The following is a 21,290-nucleotide window of genomic DNA, read 5'->3' on the forward strand; positions in this document are numbered from 1 at the left end:
TCGTCATATAGCTGTGCATTTATCACAATCGACTTTTTTTCTTTTTTGTGAAAAATAACACATATAAAAAAAGCAGTCAATTTCAAAGCACATTGCAGCAATTAGTTGTAGAACAGATTTCAGAGTTTGGTATGGGTTGCAATTCCACAGTTTTAGGTTTTTACTTTTAGCAGCTCTAAGATCCTGGAGACACAAAGAAGTATTAATATAATGGTTCAGCAATCATACTCACTTGTTAAACCCTGCCTTCTTTGTATAACTCTACCATCACCTTTGATCTTTCTCCCACTCTTTGGGGGTATTTGGGATATGTCCATCTAACCTTTTCATGTTGGAAGGGGCTGTCGGTAATATGGGATGCAGCCGGTTGGTGTTGTGGAGAGGCTGGTTCCTCTGCGTTTCAGGACTTCTCTGGTCTGGGGACCATTGTGGACATTTTTAAAACTGTATATAAATGTAGCAACAGAAGAGAAGGGTAATCAACTTTGCCTAATGAAAAGACATTGAAACCTCTGTTGAGATACTCAGATTAAATCTTGAAAGTTGGGCAAGTCAGTAGTAGTTGTGGCAGATGTTACAGCAATTTGTTAACCATTAGAAATTGAGTATAATTAAAGTCTTATTTGCCCAGATAATAGAAAAGTCACCAAGAGCTAATGAATAACTTTGTATTTACCTCCTTCTTAAATTATTTATTGCAGTAATAATCAAACTTGGTTATACATTGGAATATCTTAGAGGACTGTTAAAACACAGATTGCTAGACCCTACCCCAGAGTTTCTGATTTAGTAGGTTTGAAATGGACCAGAGTATTTACATTTCTAACAAGTTCCTAGCTGATGCTGATGGTGCCAGTCCAAGAACCATTGAGTCATGTAGCCTTCCTGTGTGTCTGGCACTCTGAAATATAGTGAGTATATTAAAATGAAAAGAAGTCCCCCTGCCCTCAAATTGCTTATGATAGGGTTGTGGGGACAGACAAGTAAATATACAATGTGAAGGATACAGTGATATGTGGAAGTAAAGGTTGTTATGAGAATACATCGAAGGGTGTCTAACTTAGAATGAGGCCAGAGACTGCAAGTGTAGAGGATTCTCTATCAGGGATTTAATCCTGAGTCAAGTTTTAAAAAATACTGCAAAAATTCAGAAAGTAGGAACAAATAGAAAAATAAGCTGAAATCAGGCTTTACGTAACAGTGGTAGATGGAGTCTTCGGTGTTGTCATTAAGAAATTTTTGATCAAATTTTTTAAAACAAGCTTTTGCTTATAGAGATAGGACAGTGTACATCTGATTAGTTACATTGCAGATATAAAATATTCCCTTCCTTTGCTAGTTTTTTTCTACTCATCTTCAGCTGTTTCTAAGATGACAATTAGAGAAAAATGTTTATCATATGTGATTTTATTTTTTTGCAAAAACTGCTGGAAATTTCATATATGTCAGAATGCAGGCAAGACTGGACAAGAGTCAGAAGAGTCAGATCTGGTGAGAGAAGCACTGGGTTAGGCGTGTACCGAGCACGCCCGTGAGCAGGACCAGCTGTTTCACTGCACCTGTGGGCGAGGTGGAGACTCTGAGACAGAGGAGGAGGAGGGGGAGGCTGTGGACCTGGGCAGGGGTGGACATACTCTCCCTTGAGAGTGAGGAGCTAGCGCAAGAGTTGATTAGGAGTTTATTTGAAGTTGGTTTGTGACCTGGATGAGTCTTTTTGCCCAGCAAATGGGAAGAATGAGTATGATGAATGCTGCACTAGTTTAAAGAAAACTCAGAATTGCACTCATGAAGTTGTGTGTTGGTGACCTGTTAATGAGGCCTCCTGGCCTACGTGGTGACCTCAGCGTAACAGGTGGACACCTTAAAGGATTAAGGACTGTTGGCCGCAGCTATGACCCTAAGGAATGTTAAAGTAAAACGAGAGAGAGACTGGGATCAGGGGATCCGGAGACATCAGTCTTCAGACAGGTTTATTTTCAGCCAAGTACAAAATTATATACTAGCAAGAAAGGTGATCAAGGTTGTTTGCATGCAAAAGCTAAACAATGCAAAAACAAGTTCAAGGAGGTAAATACTTTTGACGCTAGGATGTTGATTTCCCTTAAGCAAGTCTCTTCCACACCTCATTGTGCTTTATCTGCATATCTCAGCTTCTACTGAAGTTCCAGATCCTGAAAGCTCAAGTCTGCATTTCCTTACAGACTTGTGTTTGCAAGCTTTAGGTTAAACAATAACCTTTTTAACTCCTACAAAGGACCTGACTTCTAGGGCTCCTAGTCCATCCAATTCTATTTTTGTAATGAAAATAACATGTCTATATCAATGTAGAATGTTTCATTTTAAATAGCTATATTCCCTCCAACAAAGAGAGCAGAAATCAAGTAGAAATTGTAAGTAGAATGCTCACACTTTCAAAATATGCAGTGCAGTGTGTTTTCACCGAAGATGAGTTGTTAATGGAAATTATTCATATTTTTAATTGTCCTGTCCATAATGTACTTAATTAACAATGAAATCTTGTAATCTTTTTCTTAGAATACATCTGTGGATGGATACACTGAACCACACATCCAACCTACTAAATCAAGTAGCAGACAAAACATCCCTCGGTGTAGAAACTCCATTGCATCAGCCACAGACGAACAGCCTCACATTGGAAGTTACCGCTTACAGAAAACAATAGGGAAGGGAAATTTTGCCAAAGTGAAATTGGCAAGACATGTTCTAACTGGTAGAGAGGTAAGTTTTCATGATGCCTTTTACTGTTTCCTTAGATCTCTCCAGAGTCTTGTTAAAAAGCTTTCTTATATGTTGGAGAATCAGTGACCGTTGCAGGATGGTAAACACTGGCATATGTGCAAGTGGTACATATCTCATGGCATAAAAACTGACCTCTTAACGTCTAGGAAAGAATCATCCTCCTATATTAGGATCTCTTAGAAATTAGTTGTGCTGCCTAAGAGCCTTCCTTAGGCTTCTACCTTTCATGTGGTTTCTGAAGAACATTTCTGATTACCATTGCTAATGAACCCTAGGAACAGGGCTAGGAGAAGTTCTTAATAATTATTGCTCAAGATAAATTAGGTGTAAATATGCAGAGTCATCTACTAGTTTATATTTGTTTAGAGACCATGCTGAACAAATGTTGTTATAGAGGTGTTTTTCTTAGCTAATAAGAGAATTTGACTTCTAAAATCCTATGTTTTAAATTATGTGCATTTATATAATAAAATTTTTTATTTGCGTATATGTGTGTTATGTATATATCTCTGTGTTGAGGTCAAAGACTTTATTTAAATAAACATCTAACATTCTAAATTACATAATGTTTACTGGATCTACGACATTATTTTTCAAACCTCAATAATAAAATATTTTTAAAATAAGTTTTCTCTTTGCTGTATACCAAATATTGCCATATCCCTCCCTGTTCATTCTGACCCTGGAGTGTTCAGATACCAGCTACACTAGGCAGAAACTGAACAGAACATTGAAATCTGTTTTGTCAGTCTGCTGTAAGCGAGCTTGGGTGGCTGATCTCTCTACTCATGGAACCATTTTATTCATATAATGATTACCTTACTGCAAGTTTATAAGCCCCCCCCCAGTTAATTGTTGCTTGTCAAATTTATAACTAAAATATTGAGATTCAAGGTGATTTTTGCTTTAAAATGAGAAATTTGGAAGAAATTACAAAGGCTTAGTATTATTGATTTAGGATCAAATAGGTTAAAGATTTTGGTCAGTAGAGTATATTTCAAGGCTGCCAGATTAGCAAATTTACCACCCAATTGTTTGAATACCAAATATGTCTAAATTATATCTAGTTGGAATGAAACAACAAATATTTTCTTCATATGTTTTAATTCCCTAAAATATATATTCTTAAATATAGTTTGATTCTCTTTTTTTTAGGTTGCTGTCAAAATAATAGACAAAACTCAGCTCAATCCTACCAGTCTACAAAAGGTACTTAACTGTTTTAATAGTAATAAATAGTTAGAATATGAGTTTATTATTAATATATGATTCTGTAATCTCAATTATCCTAGTTTTCCTATTAGGTACAGTACTACATTTCACCAATCATATAAAGAAAATACATATAAAACATAATTTTATCAAGTAGTTGTTTGAAAAATACTACTCAAATGCATGCATCATGTGAAAGAAATCTGTCACTTATAATTGAGTAGAATAAAATTTTGTATCCAATATTTTGAAGTATTCAGGATTCCACTTAGTGAAAAATCTAATTGAAGTACTATTGTCCAAAGGTGTGTTTCTTTTATTGCTTCACTTACTCTTCTTCCTAAGAACTAGTCTTTCAACTAACTTATAATAAAAGATATGAACATTTTTTTCATGGGGTGGAAACATAGAACAGGGAGAAAAAAGGAAGCAGTGAAAACTTGGATTGCCCTGGTAAACCAATGCTGTTTCATGTTGCTTCAGTAATTACTTATGGGAAAACTTTCTCAAATGCACATTTTAATACTTTGAAAATGAAGCAGATATTTTAATGTTTATGACATACATGCTAAATTAGTACTTAGTGAAAAAATATGCATTGCAATTTTCGTCAGAATATAGTGGGATCATAGTCACATATGTAATTGTGACATAAATACCTTTGGATTTGTGAATAGTCTTGTCTTAAGAAACTGTTAGAATGGTGTGTTTAACATGCCTGCTGTGCCAACATTAGATTAAAAACTTGGGTTGATGGCCTATGGATTTATATCAATTATAGATTGTGGAGAGGTGACTTTGCTAATGTAGGCATTATGCAAAAAAGGGGGGGGGCAAAATCCCCTTCCCCCTCACCGTACTTCCCAAGCATTTAAAATCTTAAACTTATAAGACTTTATTTACAAAAAAATAGGGATTTGCATTTCCACTTAACTTGGTGCCACTTTAACTCAGATTTGTGTTTATCTGCTTCTACTTAGAGATCTGTCTTTGTACTTAACTGAGATTCTTTTTAAACTTACTGCCAGTATAACTTTTCTTAGCACTGACATTTCTGATTAGTGAGAACATACAAGTTGTTTGCTGGCCTCTGTTCTTTATGTGAGTGTGCGATAATAAACCTTGTTGGCATCACCCCCGAGAGACAATGCCTTCTAGTACCAGTCCTTCAGCGAATCATGTCGTAGACACCTCCCTGGGCAGATGAAGTACCCAGGGATGCCCTTTTAAAAGCCTGAGGCAGATTATCTGGCACCCCCTGCTGGGAACCATTTCTGCAGAACTGTACCAGTGGCCCTTTCCATGACCCACTTAGCATTTCCACTTTTTCGGGATTAAACTGTAGATTTTTCAAGTAAATGGAGTGATTTCAAGTGGCCGTTTAGAATTACTCCAGGCCTGTAGTACTAGGTGGGTATACAGCAGTGAGACCTCTTTCTGTCTTTCCAAGTGGGGCCAAAGAATGTCAAATAACTACAACGCTGTGCTTGTTAAAACATATGATTATGAAACTGGTTGTTGCTTTATTTATCTAAAAAATGCAGTGGTGAATGACAAGTAATTTCTGTTATAAATTGTGCCAATCTGACTCAGTGTTGCTTTTTGAAACTGACATATAAAGAATCATGGCAATTTTGCTTTCCTTAATCTGTGAAAATAAAAGGAAAGGAAAAATTTTAATTCACTAATTTGCCAATATACAATGTTGATTTTGTTCTTTTAAAAATAATTTGCATCTACATTCATAAATTGGCTTCTGATAAGTTTTCTAAAAACAGATCAGGGCTTGATTAGTTCTCATGAATCATAGAATATTCAACATTTATTAAATGTGACTAGCATCTCCCAGTGAGTTGTATTCAAACAATAAATAGTGGAATGAAAAGTAATCCGTTTGTTTTCCTTAGCATTGGCTGTCAAGTCATAAAACATAGGGAAACTTGCTCTCCATGTCCTACGGGTGCCTGCTTGTTAAAAGGCAGAGAATAGCACATTTACATGAAATAAGGGCTCATTTTAATCACTTAATGCATAGTGAATCTCACCTTCAGCAATCTTGGGCTAAATTTTGTTCTAGATTTTCATCTCAATTGATTTCCCTCCATTTTCCTTCTTATGTGTATAATATATTTATAGGAAATTGCTTGCCTTTGCCCAACATCAGTGATAGATAAAAGTAATCCGATGTTGATACCACAGCTATTCAAATCTTTGAAATATCAAGTTCTTAAAAGAGAATGGTCTTTGAAATTGTTAAGCCTTTTGGCTTTGATGTTGTTCACATGTTATATTCATATTATTTGTATTACGTATTTTGAATTAGTGGAATCCTATTTAATAACTTTTTGTCATTTGAAAGTGTTTGAAGTAGATGCCCTATACACTTCTTCCTCTTCAAAGCATGAATGGCACCTGATATCTTGGTGGTGTGTGGAGGGTGGTCCACACCAGTGACCTTTGGGAATCTGCCAAGCCACCTGGTACTTTTGGAGGAAAACCAAAATAATGAAGCAGTATTGTTCCAGTCATAGTTCACAAGTTTGAAATGTAAAATTATGTTTTTCTCAGAAACTCTACCAGGTTTTGACACTTTAATTGCTGTACAAAGTGTCTGTTTTTTGTTGACCAGTCTGTTTCAGTTCACAGTCAGGTAGGGTTTATCTCTGCTTACCGTTTGTATTGTTTATTAATTTGTGTTTTCTGTTCTACTGTTTTGCATTATATTTCTAGTTCACAAAAATGACCCAGTGATTCAGAAGTGATTTTCTAAATAGTAAAACCTATAATGAATAGGATAGTGGATAAAATTTAACCTCAAAAATTAATAATCCATTTATCACTAGTACCTGGTGTTATATAAAGAGCTGTCAGTGACCTGAAGCCTTTTAAACTTTTGTGAATTGTAAGATAAAGCTTTGAGATCTCCCTGATAGACTAAATTTTCCAGAAAATGTGCAAAATAATCTTTATCATGTTGATAAATTTGACCACTAAAAGTAGAGAGGAGAACAGAACCATGGAAGCAAAAATCAAAATTAAAAATCTTTTATCAAATTACCACACCAAACTTGTAAAATCAATCACAAAATTATTCGCAAGTATTTTGATCAAGGAGAAGGCAGATCTCTCTTTGGTAATATTTCTTAAGAATTGTCTCTAGATATCTCCTGTTGAAATATTAGTTGTTCTTATATGCATATTTGCAAGCCCCCTTCGGGGAATGGTGAGAGTGGGGAGAAATTCAGCTTCCCCAAGTCGAATTCTTGATATTCTCACAAGCAGCGTGGACAACCAAAGCTACAGGCTGAGCCCCCAGTCTTGGGGTTTGTTCATATGAAACTTAACCCCACAAAGGATAGGTCAAGTCTACTTAAAATTTAGGCCTAAGAGTCACCCCAAGAGAGCCTCTTTTGTTGCTCAGATGTGGCCTCTCCCTCCAGCCAACATGACGAGCAGTCTCACCACCCTCCCCCTCTCTGCGTGGGACATGACTCCCAGGGGTGTGGACCTTCCTGGCAGTGTGGGACAGAAATCCTAGAATGAGCTGAGACTCAGCATCAAGGGACTGAGAAAAACCCTAGAATGAGCTGGCAATTAACATGAAGGGATTGAGAGAACCTTCTCCACCAAAAGGGGAAAGAGTGAAATGTCAATGGCTGAGAGATCCCAAACAGAGTTGAGAGGTTATCTTCTTGGAGGTTATTCTTGCGCATTAAGTAGATATCACTTTGTTGTTCAAGATGTAGTGGAGAGGCTGGAGGGAACTGCCTGAAAATGTAGAGCTGTGTTCCAGTAGCCATGTTTCTTGATGACAATTGAACAATGATATAGCTTTCACAATGAGACTCTGTGAATGTGAAAACCTTGTGTCTGATGCTCCTTTTAGCTACTATATCAACAGAAGAGTAGAACATATGGAATAAAAATAAATAGTAGGGTGAATAAATGTTAAAATAAATTTAGTTTGAAATGCTAGTGGTAAGTGAAAGTGAGGGGTAAGGGGTATGGTATGTATAATTTTTTTTCTCTATTATTTTATTTCTTTTTCTGTTGTCTTTTTGTTTCTTTTTCTAAATCGATGCAAATGTTCTAAGAAATGATGAATATGCAACTATGTGATGATATTAAGAATTGCTGATTATATATGTAGAATGGAATGATTTTATTGTTTTGTTTGTTGTTAATTTTTTTTAATTAATAAAGAAAAAAAATCTTTTATCAAATTACCAAACTTGTAAAATCAGTCACAAAATTATTCGCAAGTATTTTGATCAAGGAGAAGGCAGATCTCTCTTTGGTAATATTTCTTAAGAATTGTCTCTAGATATCTCCTGTTGAAATATTAGTTATTCTAATATGCATGCTTTACAGCATATTTCACTTTACTCTTGAGCTAAACCACTTTTCTACTAACTATTTCTTTCAAGCAGCTCTTGTCACATGTGCATGCATCTATGAAGGAAGAGTCCTACCCAGTTCTTATGTGTCATTGAAAACCTAAATGATGAAGTAAGTTAGTATTTTGTGAGATGGGTTGTGGATAGGAAATGTTGTCTGAATCAGTTATAATGAAACACCACTAGGGCATTTTTTGGTTTGTTGTGTTCTGTAAGGAATGATACCGCCTTGCAGATACGCCCAGAACACTCACTGTTTCATTCTCATGAAATTAGTGGTCAGCAGCAGGTCTCTGATCTTAATTTGGATTGAAGGAAATACTGGACATGGGGATTATAATCATATCATGGCTACTGGGCGATTTCTCTTTAGCGTGCACTGGGAAGAATTGGTGGGAAGTAGAACTTTCACGCGGAAAGATGATGGATTTTGAGGGAAAAGGTGTTAAAACAAGTTTTATTTTTCCCAACATGATACCAATAATATTAATATCAAGAGTTTCAGTGGCTGAGGATAGGAGAACCACATTTTCTGAGAAGACCAAACTGTGTTTCAGGAGTTAAACGAGATGTCCTGCACCCCGAGTTCTCGCCCAGTGTCCTCTCTTCGTGAAGGGCCTGTCCTCCACTTGTGCAAGCCAGAAACCTCGGACTCATCCCTGATTCCTCCTCCTTCCTCACTCTCACCATCTAATCCATCTTGAGGCTTTTGTTTTTTACATTTCTTGAGGATGTCTACCTTTCTCTTTTTCCATCATGACCACTCTCGATGAAGCTACTGTTATCTCTGACTTGGAATACCCCAGTAGTTTTCTAACTGATTGTCTACACCCACGTTGCATCTCTACACAACACACACACACACACACACACACAGAATTTTTTAAAGGGCATTAAGGATGCAAAATACAGCTTTACTTATGCTATCCCTCTGTTTAAACTTTTAGATGGCACTCCACTGTTTTTAGTCTAAATATCAAACATATTAATGTGTATATAAGCCCTATTTTCCTCTTCCACCTCATAGACTATCAGCCCCTTACATTTCTCCCCACCCTCCCCATTCCCCCTTCCTCCAGCTTCAGTGGTTTTGTCTGCTCCTTTCATCCTCTTTCTTCCAACCAGCGAACTTTAGCGTTTCATACCCCACCCTCTGTCAAAGGCATATCTCCTCCTCTTCCCTTAATTCTTACCCATACTAACATGTTCCACCTCAGAGTCACTTCTTCAGAGAAACCTTTCCTGTTTTTCCCCAAAAAGCTTATAGAGATGGATCTCCTTTCTAGCCTTCCACCTCCACTGGGCTGTAAGCTCCGTGAGGGCAGTAAGCATCCGTTTTTGTTCGCTGTATTTAGCCCAATGGCTGGCATGTAGCAGGCACTCAAAAAATAAGTTCAATGAATAGCTTAGTGAACAGTTGCAAACAGCATAATTTCTTCTTTTGATAACCTTAAGTTATTGCTGTTGGTATGATTTTTCATCACTTTAGAGATTCTAGTTTTTAAAATTGTGATAAATCTTGAGAAATGTTACATAAAAGTGTGGTTGAATTAATGAATTAAGCCCTGTGATATATGAAGTTTGAGGCATAATAACTGTATGGTTCATTTATTTAGTAAATGTTTTAAAATGAGCACCAGTTTGGAGAGAATCATTTTATAATCATGATTTACTTGTCACCTACATAAAAACTCGAAGTAGGAACAAGTCTTCCTTTGCTTTTTCTTTGTTCTTTCACTTAACCAAGGGTTCTTTGTAGATATATGTGCTTTAGTTTTTGTTCCTTTTCGTTTGCATAGTAGTTTTTGTTTGTTCATTTTTGGTGTCTGTATTCTTCTTCCAATTTTTAAAACCTCAGTTTTAATCTCTTGTTTTTATGGCTGTAAAGTATACATCAGTTGTTGACATTCCCAAGAAACTTCTTAGGATTTTCTGGAATAGAATTGGAAAATTTTTCTCTTAAGGAAAATGAAAGAGGCTGGTAATCTTTAATCACCTGTGAATTTTAGACTAACCATCTGGAATTATTTAAAGTCCTGTTATCTTATTTCGTTATTTTAAGAATCATACTCCTCTCTTTTTCTAAGCTGGGCATTTGCAGTTTGTTGACATGGTAAACTTTTCTATTTGTAATTTTTGGATGGAAACTTCAAAATGTCTTTCTATCCCCAAAATAGTTGCTTTTCCATGATATTTCTTTATTGTACTAAAATGTTTCATTTCTAATCTCTTATGTTAAAATAAAATATTACAGATACAGTGAAGCCCACATATACCATTTCTTGGTTTCCTGTCTTTTCTTACGTTGAAGTAACTTCTGTCCTGAATTTGATCTTTCTCATTCCCATTTATTATTTTCTTTTTTAATCTTTATCCATAAAATACTGTGTGATTCAATTTAAAACTTTCTGTCCTTTTTCAACTTGCTTTTTTCATTTAAAATTGTTTTATAGTTTTTTGGTTAGTATATATAACTCCAGTTCATTTATTTTCACTGCTGTTGCTTTATTTTGTTCTGTAATTTTACCAGTTGGTCCGTTCTCCCTAACGAACATATTGCAACTTATCCATTCTCCTATTGATGGATATTTAGATTTTTCCTGGTGTCGTATTTTAGTTTGTTTTTGCTGTTGCAGACAATGCTACAATGACCATTATCTTGTATATCTTTTTGAACAGATGTATAGAGGATATAGCTGTCCATGTGGAAGTGTTGGATTGAAGAGCATATGTATCTCCAACTTTAATAGATAATATCAAAGTGCTTTTCAAAGCAGTTTTGCCTGTATACACTTCTGCCAACACCACGAGATTTGCTGTTGTTCCATATTTTTGTCAACATTTTATATCATCATACCTCACGTCTCTTTATTTTGGCCAATCTTATGGATGTGAAATTGTATCTAGTTTTAATTTTAATTTCCATGACTGCTAGCTAGGTTGTTCATATTTTCAAATTTATTCTATTTTGATGTTTACATCTTCCCTCTGGAATTATTTGACTTGATACCTCATTCAATTACAATTATTGAGTAACAACTTTATCCCCATAATCGTGCAAGACGTTAGTAGAGACTCAAGCAATATAAATTGGTATCAGTGTAGAAATAAGAACCTTGCAGTCTGTCTGTGATGACAGAACTTTGGAATAGTGGGACAGTCTGTCATTTAGAGTATTTCCTACTCCTATTTTGCAATGAATATTTGACTAGAAGTTGTCAAGTTTAGAAAATAATGCTGATCAACCTTTTATTTTGGTTGCATGGTTGAGGAATTGAACCCGGCCTCCTGTGGGGAAGGTGAACATTCTACCACTGAACCAAACAACCATTTTTTAAAATGAGAAATTATCTAAAATATATTTGTTTAATTATATTCAGATCTCTTTCTCTAGAGCCACTACTATTTTATGGGAAAATCAAGAAGTTGACCTAAGTTGTTGTAGTGTTACTAGCAATAGTTTTGTGAAAAATTTGACTTCCTAATAAGATATCTGAAGGCTTGGAAAAGGAGCAACAAGAGGATCCTAGAAAGTAAAAGTTTGAAAGTTTAATCTGTCACTCTCTGTAATACAGCCAAATAGTATATATATAATCCCTCAATAAATGTAACTTCTGATAGAGCCTAGATGAGGACCTAGCAATCTCTTGGAATTGAATATCACCTACAGGGTAAAGCAGTGTCCGCACTTCAAATGAATAAGCCAATAAACTGCTGTTGAAGATGCAGGTAGAAAGTTAGACACAGATTGTAGTGAAGGCACAGAAGCTTGACCACTGCCTTCACCAGGCTCTTCATGGCCTCTGAGTTGTCCTCTGTTTGCCTCAGCATCAAGCAAGCAGAGAAGACCTGTGACGTAGATAAAACCAAGTGCAGTGTAAGGTTGACACAGAGAAGACTACATGCATTGACTGACTGCTGTTGATGATTTGGGAAATTAATGCGGAATGTCGAATCTATGGCCAGTTGGTTAGTTCTGAGTGTGTCACATGTCCCCACCATCAGAACAGAGTAATAGGCATGAAGGATGGAAGAAGTAGGAAGGAACAAGGAGTAGTAGTGCAAAGACAAGGAAAATGTCATTTAGGCAAGTATTGATGATGCTAATGGACGTTGACCCATCTCAACCTAAACCCAAATCAGGAAGGATGTATTGAAAGGTAAATATCTCTTATAGACTTGAGGATTGTTTATTAAGTTCGGTTATCTGGAACAAGATCAAGGACCAAGAAGGAAACAATAAGGGCCTCTGAATAACAGAATAGCTGCCACTAAGTCCAAACAGGGAAGTCCCTGCTTTTACATCGTAGAAATCTATCTCAAGCTCCCACTCAGTACTATGTCTCTGACCACTCTATTTTAATAAACTCTGTCTTAATTTCCAGCCCACGAGGGGTTAATGAATTCAGAGCTCTCTTGCTAGATTTAGATATGATAGACACATTAAAACATCACAACTTGTAAATGAGAAAGAAAAGAGCTAAAAATTAGAATCAGAAACTCAAATAGTTGTATGGGGCTATTTAATATTCTTGCAGAGAGCTCTGTTTTTCTTACCCATACCTGGAGCATATGACACATATAGTAGTTGATTTTTATAACAATTATTCTCCATCTCAGGGTCAACAACTAAATATAGCTCTGCTGTGACCCCTCCCCCCATCCACGCACACAGCTTTCCCTCCTTTCCTAAGGAAAGGTGAGCACTAATGAGATTGGCATCCTTGTTGGTAGGGGTCAGCTCTGAGTTTTAAAAAGTAACATACATAATGTGCCTCTCTCTCTCTTCCTCTCCCTGCTCCTTTTGACACATACAACTGGTGCAGAAGACTCTGACATTAACTCCAGTCTCTTTTTTTCTGTGCAGCCAGTTGGAAAATAAGAGTTTTAGGGAGCGGTGAAAGTGTCATGTGAGGAACAGACATTATAGACCTTTGCTGAAGCCAGGTGCTTCTGCTCAATTTGCCAGAACTCTTTAAATTTGGAAGTTTAGTGCCCCAATCCAGCTGACAGTTAAATGTTTCTGTTTCTTTGGGGGGAGAGATAATTGATAGGGCAGGATTCTGGCATTTTATGATCCTTAGTCATAAAACTGCTTTAAAGCATCCTAATCACTCCTTCCAGCAGCAGCCATTCTTTGTCTTTCCACAGTTGCCTCTCAGTTTCAGCCAACACACATCCAACCCACATACATATTCGTGTTCTTTCTTGTTGTTTTTGCCTTTCTCCTTGTCACAGCTGGGTGTGAACGTTAGGGGAGCAGAGGTGTAACTCAGTATGTTTTGCAGAGAACAGCTCATCTGGCAGGTTGGTTAAGGGGGGGCCAGTTATAAAGATTCATATTGTACCAAAATGCTTGTGAGTTGTGATATTGTAGTTATTTCAGCCAACTTAACTGATAAATAACATTTTTATAAGAAAACCAGAACAGGTGGAGAAAGCAGAAGTAATTTATTTGTGAGTGCACGAGAGCAAGACTGGTACCACGGACTATTTTTGTAAGAGACACATAATGGTGATAATACAAATAAATCAAATGATATCTGGGTGAGCTGAAAGTAGAGTCTCCCTAGCTGAGCCCCTAGATGAGAAAGTACCTGCCAATACCTTGATTGCAGCTTGTGAGACTTGTAATAATGCTGCTCATATAACAAGTTCAGAAACTTTAAAATCTAGATAGTAGAGCAAAACCAAACTAAAGGCTATTTGTGTTTATTCTTTTATAATCTCTGGGTGTGGGGTAGAAATTCAAGGGCAAAATCCGTATTTTTTAAAATAAAGTTCAGTATTTTTAAAATTACCTTACTTATAAATTATGCATTTTTCTTATAAAATGATTTTTTTAATGTTTAAACTGCTAATTTTGTTACTCAATACTTTTGAAATAATTTTATGAATGTTATTACAAGTCTTTCATAATATTTGAGTTTGGGGAAGAACCTTCTTTGGTTGCCTCAAAACCTAGGATCATTAGATTTGTCAGTTGTGATTTCACAGTTATATGTAAATTTTATCTGCTCCTGTGCCATAACACGAAACACAAAAGATGGAAAACTGAAAGTCATCTTCTGAAAATCTAACCCACAGAGTCACACCCCTTCTGTGTCCACCCAGGGAGTACCTGGGCAGTGGTCACCTGAGGAGGTGCCCTGCAGTTCATCTGTGCAGTTCTCAGAGAGGCGAGGACCCTGGTCTAAAGGGCAACGTGAAGTAAACAGGGAGGAGCCCCAAGGTGGTGTCAGGAGCAACAGAAAAGCTCTGAGTGAGTTCTGGGGGACCACCCACTGGAACAGAGGATGAGTTCTGGGAGACCACCCACTGGAACAGATGATGAGTTCTGGGGGACCACCCACTAGAACAGAATCCTCCACAGGGCTCGGGGCAGGGCAGCATCCCCAGTACCCTAGGGTGGGTGGGTTTCTCAGTCCTCACTCCGGCTACTCTCACCTGGACTCCTAGCACTGCCTGGGCACACTTTCTTCTGAGCTAGGGCTGTCTGCCTCAGACCAGGTCTCTCACCGTCCCTTAGAAACCTGAGGAAGAAATCGGGTATATGATCTCTGACTGTTACTGGTGAGGCCCTCCTATGGAGTCCCTCCTCCTAGAGAGGATCCCTCCTAGGATGGCTGGAACCAAAACAGATGGATAGCCAAGGACTTTGTTGGACAGTCCACACTCCATACTGTCTCCAGACATCTGGCATTGGTGAGCATTGCAACAGCCTCCTCAAAAAATAGCTCATTTACAAAGTTACCTACCACATACTAGGGTAACTTTCCAGAAACCTCCAGATGGGTCCCTGGACAGATAAGTCCTGAAATGCAGAGGAGCCAGCCTCTCCAGAACACCAACTAGTTCCATCCCCCATCCCATATTATAAACAGCCCCTTTCAACATGAAAAAGTTAGAATGGTATGTATAGCCCAAAAACCCCTACAGAGTGGGGGAAAGATCAAAGGTGCTGGTGAGTCATACAGACAATGTGGGGTTTAATAAATGAGTATGATTGCTGAATCATTATAATGATATTTCTTTTAGTCTCCAGTATCTTAGAGCAGCTAGAAGTAAAAACCTAAAATTGGAATTGTAACCCATACCAAACTCTGAAATCTGTTCTACAACTAATTGTTGCAGTCTGCTTTGAAATTTATTGCTTTCTTGTATATATGGTATTTTCCACACGCAAAACAAAAAATTTTTAAAGTTTGAAATTAAAAGAAAAAAAGGCTCAAGAAGACTTCTGATGCTGCTCCCACCTCCACCTTCTGGCTCACCCCTCTTGGTAAGGCAGTGTGGTCTGTGAATGCAGCTGTCCCTTAATGAGTTAGGGGTTCAGTTTCAACAAAGCTCCTTTTAAAAAAAGACTGCACCTGGTTGCCGTGTTTCGAAGGTGACAGTCGAAACTCTTAAGAGGGTCCTGAGGTAGAGGTTGCCTCCCTTTGTCAGAAGCTCCAGTCAGCAAAATCATAAGTAAAAGAGGCTTATAACTCAAAGGGCAGTAACAGAGTGGGAGTAGTAGAGTGATGCAGTAATCCTAATACATCTGTAGACGCGTGTGCCCCACTATCCAAACCGAAAGTGTCATTTGCTCTTACATCCTTGAGAATTAATATCATCGGTGGTTGTATCATCTTCTAATCTGAAGAACAATAATACTTATAAGATCTTGAATGTAATGTAATATTGATTGCTGGATGATGTTGTAAGACTGTGTTTAGCTTGGAAAGACACTGCAGACTGCCTTCTAGAGTGGCCATCCTATTTTGCCTGCCCATCAGCAACGACGAGAGTTCTTAACTCTCTGCAGCCTTGCTATATTTGATGATGTCAGTTTTTGTACTTTTAGCATGTGGCTGTACATTTTAACACAGCTTTAACGAACTTGTTATAAAAATGGTAGTCCTTAAGGTGTAGTGACTTTTTTTCCTCTCAGTGGAAAAATTTTCAAGATGATTGCCTTTCTCATTAAAATATATGGCTTTTTGAGAAAGAGTAAACTCATACTACTATGATATTTGTGAAGCTAGTGAAAACTAGGACAGATGAGATTACAATAAAATACAGTGGTAGACTAAGAAAAATAAAGCTAAAGATATAAAAATGTAACAAAAATTAAAAATACAGTGGTATTTATTCCCATAAATGTGATTTATGGTTTCCCTATATTTTACTTACTGTTTATTTTAGAGCTAAAAGTAACTCAGATTGATTGCACATTAACTTTAAATTTTATTCTAATAAGAATATTACCAATTTTTGGCTTTTCTATTTTCTAAGACAAGTTATTTGATTTTTAGTCTAACATATGCTCCAAGACAATAGAAAAAGACAATAAAAGCCAAATCATACTTTTGGAAATTGGACCATATATTGTTCAAAAACTAAAATGAAAGGGAGGGGAAATAATATTTATGATTCATGTGATTTGTCATTTTGTTTTGGTTTTCTGTAAAGTGGTAATTACATTTTTGTGCCTTAATAGTATTCCTCTAGTCTCCCTAAAAATACTACATGAAAATAGTTTCTTTCCTTAAGTTTTATTTAACTATAGATTTCTGTCTTTTGAGTTTTCATGAAGTATCTGACCAACCAGCACAGATGACTTCAGACAGTTGGACGCCCAGGGAGGGTTGTCTGTGGATAAAGACGGTGTGAAGGATTGCTCTCCTTCACTCTCATTGCTTTACTTTTGTCCCTAGGAATGAAGAGTAGTCGAATAAAGCATAAATTTTATTGTGTATAGCATATTAACTCACTCACAGAACTGTAGGATTTTGCAACTATAAGGAAAATTTGGTTAAGAGTAAAAATTCCCTTGGAAACTATGTCTCGTTCTAGGTTGTATCACTTTCTGTGCAGAATAAAAACTGAAAAACAGAGAAGCAAATCTCTTGTTTCCCAGTTCATTGCCAGGTTCATGGAGGGTCTTAGAATCATATGAATTTCTTTAAATGGACGGTTCAGTTGACTCTACTCAAGTATTCCTTTTTTAACAGAATTATATTTACCTATTCTCTTTAACAGTTGTTTCGAGAAGTACGAATAATGAAGATATTGAATCATCCTAACATAGGTATGAAATTTTTACATGTATTTAATAGCTGATACATTTTCCTTAATATGAGGATGCTTGAAAAGATAAATTACAATAAGATGCAATTTTAAAGGTTTAATATAAACAGAAGAAAAATGAAAATCTGAGGGATAACCTGAGAAAGTGATACTTTGGATGAAACTAGATTAGAAAGAAGTAAATTAATGACTACAAATTGCTGTTTTCTACTCTCCTGCTATCTGCTGCTTTATACTAAAATAGTAGACATGACTTGGAGTTAAAGTTAATACATACAAACATGCTTTTTGTATTTCCTTACTACATCTCTCTAGAGATTGCTTGCCTTTAAGTATTTACAAAAAATGAAATCAGTTAATTTGATAAGAATTTGAGTTTGATCATAATTTATAGGCAAAAGAACTAATTTGCATTTTAAAGAAAATAAGAAGAGTTGATTTCAATTTTAATGAGTTTATTTCAGGAGGTTCTGAATTTATCCCTATCTTTACAAATGAATTTATTGATCAGATGTATTATTATTTAAAGTCATTTAATTTTAAGAAGTGAAAAACAAACCTTTTCTTAATCTGTTTATTTTTTGAATACTGGTTTCTCACACATTTCACAATCTTCTCTTTATCAGAGATATTAACTCTTTGTGGTGAATAGCCTCAACCACACAATTTTGAAAATTTAGGTTTTAAGTATTAACTTTTGTTGTATTACATAAATGTTGAAATATTTATTTTTATTTTTGTTTTCTGTATTATAGATTATTTGACATTTTATGATAGGTTCATTTTAACATGGTGTCTTTTAAGCTTCAGTTAAAATTTTCTTTTATTATTCTGATTTTGAGACTCACATTTTAATTGCCTTATTCTAATTAGAAAAAGAAATGTTTTTTTTCGCCCAGAAACGTAACTCTTTTTTGACCCAGCAGTTGGTTCCAAATCACTTAGTGGGAAGTAGTTTTCCTCTAGGAGTAATAACCCTTGAGAGAATTGTTAAATTTTGGATTTTATTTAAATATTTTTAGTAAATTTTCTACTGGTTTAGTGTTACCTTAAATTTTCTTAAAGCACATGACAGTTATGCTAGCATTTATAAAATTATTTCTCTAATATCTTTTTCAGTAAAATTGTTTGAAGTTATTGAAACAGAGAAGACCCTCTATTTAGTCATGGAATATGCCAGTGGTGGTAAGGATGATGTGGTTTAAAAAGTTATCTTTGATGTGACATAGAATTATCAGTGCCTCGATGTGCTTTATAACATTGATGTTTTTATTATTGCTAATGAATTTTTATTAAAATGCTTTAAATTATAAGGAAAATTCAGTGTTTATTTTCAAGACCTCTTAATGCTAAATTTTATTATTGAAATCTTTGCTTAATTCATATTATTTAGAGGCATCTTCTGAAACTCTTAATTTTCCTTGTGACCTATGAATATTTTAATTCTCTTATCTAAATTTTATAATAATATATTGTAATATTATGATTAGATATAATAATATATTGTAATATTATGATTAGAAGCTGTTTATTATTACAAAGAAGATATTAAATATGGAATGTATTTAATAAAACTTAAAGTAAAAGAATTTCTAGGTCAAATGTTTCTTTCCCTGATTACTCATATATGACAGATTATCCATTTTCATAAATTTTCAAGATAATTTAGAAAATGTTTCAATTTAAATAAGTATTGATTTATGTAATTTTAATAGTTACAAGACTGACTTGATAGAATTGTAGCTTGCATTTTCAGTAGACTCTAATGTTTATTTTGACTACCATAGTGCCAAAATTAAATGATTTTGGAATATTATTAAAATATATAATAGAAGATCACTTTCTTATACTGCGCTTTCCCTCGAATGGGAAAGAGGGATGTCAGCTCAGTACTGCTGTTCTGGTGGGCGCAGAACTCAACTTTCTCAGGAATGAATTCAGAGGGTCTGGAGTTAAATCATTTAATAAGTAAACAATGATATTTAAAGGTGGATTTTAAGAGCTCAGAGAATTTAGACAATTGAAGAAGAGGGAGGCTGGCCGAATATTTTAACTTAACTTTTTGCTAATCGTTAGTAACACAGTGTTGAACTTAATGTTGAGCCCTTTTTAGCTAACAAAGTTTATAGATTTTTATGCTGACTAAGATTTTATATAAAATGGAATAAAGAGAATTTATTCTCATCTGTAGCATCTGAACTATATATTTTATATTGTTTCTGACTACAAATTTTTGTTACAAATATTAAATATGTTAATTGCTTTTTCAGTTGTCTGTACAGATCGACTGTTTTGGTAGATTTGGTTTTTTATAAAGCTTTTTCATCCTGAAAATATTTCAGTGTAGTTTTTTATTTAACTTAAAATCCTTTGTCATTAATGTGTATTATTATAAAATTTTTTTAATTATGTTAATACAGCCATGTAAATTTGGATAAAATTTAGGCTTGTGATATAACTAATGAAATACATTTACCACATGATGAATTTTTTCCCTTTTTGTTTCTATTCTTTAGTTAGATTCTGTAATAATTTGGTCAGCACAGGCTCCTTGAGTATATTTTCAGTATAGTGACTTGTTTTTTGGGAAAGGGGCTGGGTGCACTTCAGTGCGAGAACCTGCAGACTGTAAAAGCTGCTGGGCTCCCGTCTGTTCTCACGAAGGCCCCAGGCCGGCCATGTGGACATGTTGGGATGAGGATGGTGACCCGGCGACTCTCCACGGGTCCTGGTGAAGGGGGCTCCGCTGGAGACTGCGGGGCACCAGGGCTCCTCCCTGTGGCCCTCAGTGGCCTGGTCAGAGGCCGTGGGCAGAGTGCGGACGGGGCAGGCCTGGGACTCAGCCCAACCAGCTGCTCCCGCCTTCAGTTCCGTTCTGGGTGGTGGGTTTTCTTCAGCTTGGGACCCTCGGCCACCAACCCCGGGAAGACAGCAAAACCCAGCATGATCCCATGGTAGAAGGATCTAGGGACATTTTCTTGCCTTTTTGAATCTCTTAAAAAATGACAAGGTAACACTGGAAAATAAAACACTTAATACATGGCCTCAGAAATTTCTAGATGTTTTTATAATTGAATCTGGCATGCATACCAGAAATCTAGGACGAACGAGGGATGAATCAGACAGCTGCGTCTCTGCCGGGAAGAGACTCTCGTTCGCTAGCGGGGCAGGTTTCAGTGGTTGGGTCAGCAGGGAGCTCCTTTATGATTCGGAACCATCTCTAGTCCAAAGGAGCCCATTAAAAGTAGGCATCAGGGTGACTCAGGAATGGTACATTTATTCCCTCCTTCATTCATGCAAGCAATACTTATGAAATCTTCATTATCTACCAGGTAATATTTGAGGTACTGAGACTAAAGTGGGGAACAAATATAAACTCCCTACCCTCAGAAAGATTATGTTCTAGTTGGAGAGACAGCTCACAAACAGATAATATATAATAAAGTGAGGGACTGAATCATGTAAAGACCTGGGGTATGAGCATCCCAGGAGAACTTAAGAGTCAATCCAGATATTTAAAGGCTCTGATAAAATCCTTCCCCACCTAAACTCACATATCTAGAAATGAGACTGAATTAATTATTACAGCAGGGTGCCCAGGACATCCTTTCATTTCTCTGTTCTCATCATCCTGTTTAGTCACTGAAGTATGCGTCATGTAACATGCTGTCTGATATTGTAGACGTATTAATTTCATCTGACATCCATCTATTACATATTTGATTTTAGTATTTTCTTACCTCCCAGGATTGATATTGCATATATTCCTATGTAATATTTCAGTAGACTTAGGTACAAATGTGTCATTTATTGAGTGCTTACTAAATGCCAGTCACTTTGCCCAACACA

The 21,290-nt window shown here is 36.1% G+C and overlaps 1 protein-coding gene across 11 annotated transcripts in view; it reads left to right on the plus strand.

Annotated features, from left to right (window-relative positions):
* MARK1 (microtubule affinity regulating kinase 1) overlaps positions 1–21,290 on the plus strand; it is a 178,941-nt gene that overhangs the window by 79,186 nt on the left and 78,465 nt on the right. For all 11 annotated transcript variants that reach the window (XM_077157893.1, XM_077157890.1, XM_077157892.1 and 8 more), the window contains exons 2-5: positions 2,536–2,739; positions 3,916–3,969; positions 17,394–17,442; positions 18,561–18,626. In XM_077157893.1, the coding sequence (XP_077014008.1) occupies positions 2,536–2,739; positions 3,916–3,969; positions 17,394–17,442; positions 18,561–18,626 (373 nt within the window). The remainder of the gene's footprint in view (positions 1–2,535; positions 2,740–3,915; positions 3,970–17,393; positions 17,443–18,560; positions 18,627–21,290) is intronic.

The sequence above is a fragment of the Tamandua tetradactyla genome, chromosome 4 (genome assembly GCF_023851605.1).
Source record: "Tamandua tetradactyla isolate mTamTet1 chromosome 4, mTamTet1.pri, whole genome shotgun sequence".
Classification (NCBI taxonomy): Eukaryota; Metazoa; Chordata; class Mammalia; order Pilosa; family Myrmecophagidae; genus Tamandua; species Tamandua tetradactyla.